At 37.5% G+C, this 5,923-nt stretch overlaps 1 protein-coding gene across 1 annotated transcript; it reads left to right on the top strand.

Moving 5' to 3' along the window:
• Positions 1-1,714: 1,714 nt before the first annotated feature.
• On the top strand, positions 1,715-5,042 carry LOC123672746 (piggyBac transposable element-derived protein 4-like). Its single transcript, XM_045607020.1, has 2 exons — positions 1,715-3,503; positions 4,879-5,042. The coding sequence occupies exons 1-2, from the start codon at positions 1,715-1,717 to the stop codon at positions 5,040-5,042; spliced, it is 1,953 nt and encodes a 650-aa protein (XP_045462976.1).
• The last annotated feature ends 881 nt before the right edge of the window (positions 5,043-5,923 follow it).

The following is a 5,923-nucleotide window of genomic DNA, read 5'->3' as shown; positions in this document are numbered from 1 at the left end:
CCAAATATCAAAAAAATTATATTCATTTTTGAAAAGAAAGTCCGATAATTACGTCCCCAAAAAATCAAATATATTGACAGCAGAACAATTGCAGCCATTTTGAAACGAAGCTCCAGACAAGGAATATCTTCTAATAAAGGTAAGTTTAGGAATAGAATTAGAATTTCGTTCTCTTTTCTCCTCGAATCAACATAACTTTTTGTGATAAATGAGGCTTTTAGTTAATAAAATCAATCAGATAATTATTGAGAATTATTTTTGAAATTCTTAGATAAGAATAGTATGTACTCTTAAACGTAACTCCTACAGGAAGAGTGTGGGTACAGTAGATCGTTACGTTTTAAATGAAATTTTAATTTTACTTCCTCATATTTTTATTTATAGGTTGCAATGGCTATTGGCGTAGCAGGGGTATGTCGTAGAGAAGCTCGGCTTTACTAGTGAAATCAGATAAGACCAAAAGAAAAGACCAAGAACGTTCACTGTAACGGGAGAATTTTATAACATATATAAAAAATATGCTGCTCTCCGACCGATTGATTTGCCAGAAAAACGTTTCTTTTTAAATTATCAGCAAGGAAAATGTACTAGACAGGTAGTCGGTATCAACAAATTTGGCAGTTTGGCTAAGTCAATTGCCAGTTTCTTGAAGTTGGAAAATCCCCACTTATATACAGGTCACTGCTTTAGACGTTCCTCGGCAACAATTCTAGTGAATGCAGGAGGGGACCAAAAGCACCATGGAGGATGGCAATCCAATACCGTGGCAGAAGGATACATCGGAGAGTCTATTGAAAATAAAATTAATGTTGCTAATAAAATTGTGAAGTCTATAGAAAAACAACTCGAGGTCCACTCCTACAATCAACATTAACCCAACACCAACCAACGTCCCTTATTTGGGACGCGCCATTTTTTCCGGCTTTCTTCAATACGATCGCTGAAATATACAGTGAAGTGGTATTTTCTTATAGATTGAAGTATGTCCTTCCCGTATTTATTGTCAGATGGCTCTCAGCAACAATAAAATAACCGTTAATGATTCAACAAGTTGGCACTTGTCTGGTGCGTTCAGGTTGTGATACATACATAGTGTTTTCAGTGTATTCCTGCCGAAGAAATTATAATTAGACCATTGCAGTTTTTAAATGTGTTTCTTGTGCGATACGAAACGAAATTGAAATTACTCACATCGTAATCTGTTACTAATTCGTTGTTGAGTTTGTTGTCCCAATTTTGGGACATTGGCTGGAAGTGATAATTATAAGTAGCAAAAAATATATGACATTGAACACATATTTGAAGATCCAGAATTTTGGAGAGATACGGATATTGAAGATTTTGAGGTAGCCATAATTCCTCCTGACCCGGGTATTTTAACCCTGGAATGCTACCCGGGGTACACCCGTACCCCAGAATCGGAACAAAGTTCTGCTACTTTCCGAAAGATAGCGCAAGAGGAATGACCATCCTAGTAGTTTCGTGTGACGTCTAGTCAGTCGTAGTGAAGCATTGGTTATAGGTGTTTGTGAATTATTACTCCACGCACGGGTTTTTCGGGGTACACCTGAACCCCAGGGTAGCAGAATCGCTATATAAACGTATATTATATATTAATTATACCAAATAGGTAAAAAGAATTTCTAATACAATAAAATAACGTTTTAACCGAAACAAATTTTTTAGGTTGATAGTTTTCATTTCAAGGGAAAAAATGAGTTTCAAAAAGTTTTTCAATTTGGAGAATGACAGAGATATAGCCGAAATCCACAAAATACTTTTCGATTCAGATTCTGAAGGAGATAAGGAATCTGAAGAAGAAGATGCAATTATTCCTGATTTCAGAGAAAATACTGAGAACCAAAAAGAATTATTACTGGATAATTTTACGAGCTTATCTCAACCTCAAAGTGCGCAATTTGAAACATCCGACAGCAGTGAGGATGAAAATCCAACTGCACACTCGAACGAAAACCGCGCATCTGTCTCAAACGAAGATAAACTTCTAGTTGTGAATGCACCATCGAAACTTCTTGGTAAAGACCGCTTCAAATGGAGTGGCAAAAAAGGAAAACTTCATAGAACACCAAAGAAAAATTTGATCGTTCATTTACCAGGCAATAGGAGGGAGGCTAAAAATATAAAATCAGGTTTGGAAGCATGGAAATTATGTTTTACTGAAGAAAATTTGAAATGGATCACAGAATTTACGAACAAAGAAATAGTAATACAGCGAATGAAGTACAGAAACGACCGTTCTCCGGAAGATAAAGATGTGGAAACTTCTGTAAGGCCATCATTCTCCCGAGATACTAATGAAACAGAAATTTTAGCTTTGATTGGCTTATTATATTATGCTGGTGTTATGAAAATGAAAGGAGTATCAACAAAGGAATTATTTGACAAGGATTCTGGGATACCAATATTTCGTGCAACGATGTCAGAGAGTCGTTTTCGGTTTTTACTAAACTGTATCAGGTTTGACGATAAAGAAACTCGGAATGAAAGAAAAAATAGTGACAAGTTGGCCGCTTTCCGAGAAGTGTTCGAGAGATCATTTTCGAAAATGAATGAACTGTATGTTCCATCAGAATATACCACTATTGACGAACAGCTGGTAGGATTCAGGGGTCGCTGCCCATTCAAAATGTATATTCCGTCGAAACCTGATAAGTATGGGATCAAGATTTTGATGTGTTGTGATTCCAAAACGTTTTATGCACTCAGTGCTGAAATATATACAGAAAGGGGTTCAACGCCGGAAAACGTTCCAGCATCTCAATATTATTGTGAAAAGCTAGCCGCTTCTTTTCATGGCACGAATAGAAACTTAACAACAGATAACTGGTTCACTTCAGTGAAGACTTCACAGCAATTGCTAGAGAAAAAAATTACAGTAGTTGGAACCTTGAGAAAAAATAAAAAAGAGATTCCTCCTCTGTTTTTGGAAGTGAAAGAGAGACGAAAAAATTCTGCTATGTTTGCTTATAGCCATCAACTCACACTTTTGTCGTACTGTCCAGCAAAGAAGAATAAAAAAATAGTTCTTATGCTCTCCACTATGCATGAGAAAGGAGACGAAGCAAACGAAAATAAGAATTTGCCAGATATCATTCAATTCTACAATGAAACTAAAGGAGGAGTTGATACTATGGACCAGCTTTGTCACACATACTCCTGTTCCAGAAAAACTAGACGCTGGCCACTATGCTTGTTCTACAACTTGCTAAATATTATAGGAATCAATGGTATGATTCTTTTGAAAGGTTCAAACACCCGAGAAAAGGAAATAATCATGAATAGAAGATTATTTCTGAAAGAGCTTGCCATGGCCTTAGTGAGACCGCATATGATGAGCCGACTGAATACTCCAACTTTGCCTCGTCACCTCCGCGAAACTATATGTCGCGTGCTGAAAATGAATGAGGAAATTCAAGCACCTGATAAACCTGAGCAAAATCCACACACAAGCCAAAGGGAGTTTGGTGTAGCCTGTAGTATAAGTGAGCGTTCAGTTCAAAGAATCCTCAAAAAGAATAAGTATCATGCATGCCACATTCAGATGCACCAGGCGCTTACCGATAGCGATTTTGAAAACCGTTTGAATTTCTGTAACTGGGCAAGTTTTCAAATTGAACAGAACCCTACATTTTTTTAATTGTTTTATTCAGTGATGAAGCAACCTTCCACAATTCCGGAGCCGTCAATAGGCACAATTTTCACTTTTACTCTGTAGAAAATCCAAGAATTATAAGGGAAATAGACAATCAACACAGGTGGTCATTGAATGTCTGGGGAGCAGTAATCGGCAATCATATGATAGGTCCTCATTTTTCATTCTGCCTGGAATGTTAGCAGTGTTACCTACGTAAATACGAAATGAAATATGGTTTCAGCATGATGAAGCACCCGCCCATTATTGTCGTCCTGTGAGGGATTTACTGGACCAACAGTTTCCAAATAGATGAATTGGTAGGGGCGGACCGACAAGATGGCCTGCTAGATCACCGGATCTCACCAAAATAGATCATTTTTGTGGGGACACATAAAGGAAATCGTGCATAATGAAGTTCCAACATCAGCTCCCAATATGCGAGAGGGAATTGTGACTACTTTCCGAAGCATTACTCCAGCCATGCTGATGAGGGTGTGTTACGTCGTGAATGTAAATTTGCTGTTTTGTTGGCACAACCTGCGGCCGCGGAATGAACACGGTCAGTAAACAAACATCGCCATTAACTGATAATTTTCTCAAGTATCGAACTGTGCTCATCTATTCGAAACGTTATCAAACTTAAGTTCATTGCTTACTTAAAAATTCATCTATCATCTTTATATATTTCAATTCCTGTTCTTCTGTTAAAAACTGATTAAGCAATTTCGAGTGAACTGTGTGATACTCGAATTAAGTGAGAACCACGAAGCAGGAGCAGAAAAGGTTAATCATCTCTTTCACCTATCCACCTAACCACCTTCTGCCACCAGATTAGGGGGTGAATTCACAGACACCATCTCTTTTAAATCACGAGGTAAGTGCACACAAAATTCATTCAACAAATTCCTTATTCTCGTAATAATTATTGTCGTCTGAAATTGGTTGTAATCATTTGCAACCAATTATTGGTGCCGAAACCCGGGAATTGTTCAAATTAAAATTCCATAATTTCAGTCTAATTTCCATTTCCGTTCATCTGATTATTCATTTTAAATTCGCCGTTTAATTTTCTTTCCGAAAAATCAAGTGGAAAATTAATTGAACGGCTTATCACGCGTCATCTGTTTATTATCTCTTTTGGCAAGATAAGCATCGTCTGTTCACTTTTCGAACAATAATTTCGCGATTCAATTCATTTCTTGTATACCGGAGTCGTTCGAAAGTTAGAATGCCGTCGATGGATAAATTGAAGGCCTCTATCTCTGAGGCGGTTATCAAGCGCGAAAATGCATTCGCAGCGGCTTCGACTCTTCTCAAATTAATCAAAGGTTTGACCACCGAAGCAGATATTGCCAACATGTGCTTGGCCGAGTTGTTTAACCTTTAAGTACTCGCGCTGGTGTAAAAAGTACACCAAATAAGCGCCAAAGTCTGCCATTTCCGTGCAATGTATTTTAGGGGGTGGGCGAACAAGAGATGAGCGAACACGAAGATGAAGAAATGGAAAATGATCAAGCTTCAGACGATGATGATGTCTTTCTCTCAGATTTAGTGGTACAAAAAGAAAATCAATATAAAGATAAAAAGACTGTTTGGTACAAAAGCTACCCCATCAGTAAATCCACAAAACCAGAAGGGAAAAATATAATAAAAATAATACCAGGACCAAAGCAATGCGCACGTGACATAACTGACGAAATAAGTGCTTTTTCGAAAATGTTCGATAGTGATCGACCATATTATTCAATGCACAAATTTGCAAATTTCGAGAATCCAGCCAAATTTTGATTGAGCTAGAGACGCGAAGGACGTTACAAAACCGGAAATGCTAGCTTTCATAGGTTTATTGTTTTTGTCGGGATCAACTAAGCAAAATCACACTCATTTCTTGCAATTATGGACGAAAGACGGGACTGGAGCTGAAATATTTCGAGCTTGCATGAGTTATCAAAGGTTTCTTTTTTTGCTTGCAAACATTAGATTCGATGAGAAAAGATCCAGAGAAGGAAGGAAAAAACAGATAAGCTGGCTGCAGTACGGTTAATTTTGGACCAATTCGTAAATAATTGCAAGAAAAATTACTCTATGGGTGAATTTATGACAATTGACGAAATGTTGATTGCATTCAGAGGGAAATGTAGCTTTGTCCAATATATACCGAATAAACCTGCCAAATATGGGTTGAAGGTGTTCGTGCTTTGTGATGCTAAGACATTTTATGTGAGTAATTTAGAGCTTTACTGTGGAAAACAACCAGACGGCCAATAC

Source organism: Harmonia axyridis, chromosome 1 (genome assembly GCF_914767665.1).
Source record: "Harmonia axyridis chromosome 1, icHarAxyr1.1, whole genome shotgun sequence".
Lineage (NCBI taxonomy): Eukaryota > Metazoa > Arthropoda > Insecta > Coleoptera > Coccinellidae > Harmonia > Harmonia axyridis.
This window is presented reverse-complemented; position numbering and strand designations above follow the sequence as displayed.

Excerpts from the sequence above, each read along its gene's own strand:
- LOC123672746 (XM_045607020.1), top strand. The coding sequence starts at position 1,715 with ATGAGTTTCAAAAAGTTTTTCAATTTGGAGAATGACAGAGATATAGCC. Across the intron at positions 3,504-4,878 it reads TGGTGTAGCCTGTAGTATAA|TTAGAATGCCGTCGATGGAT; the intron begins GTGAGCGTTCAG and ends GTCGTTCGAAAG.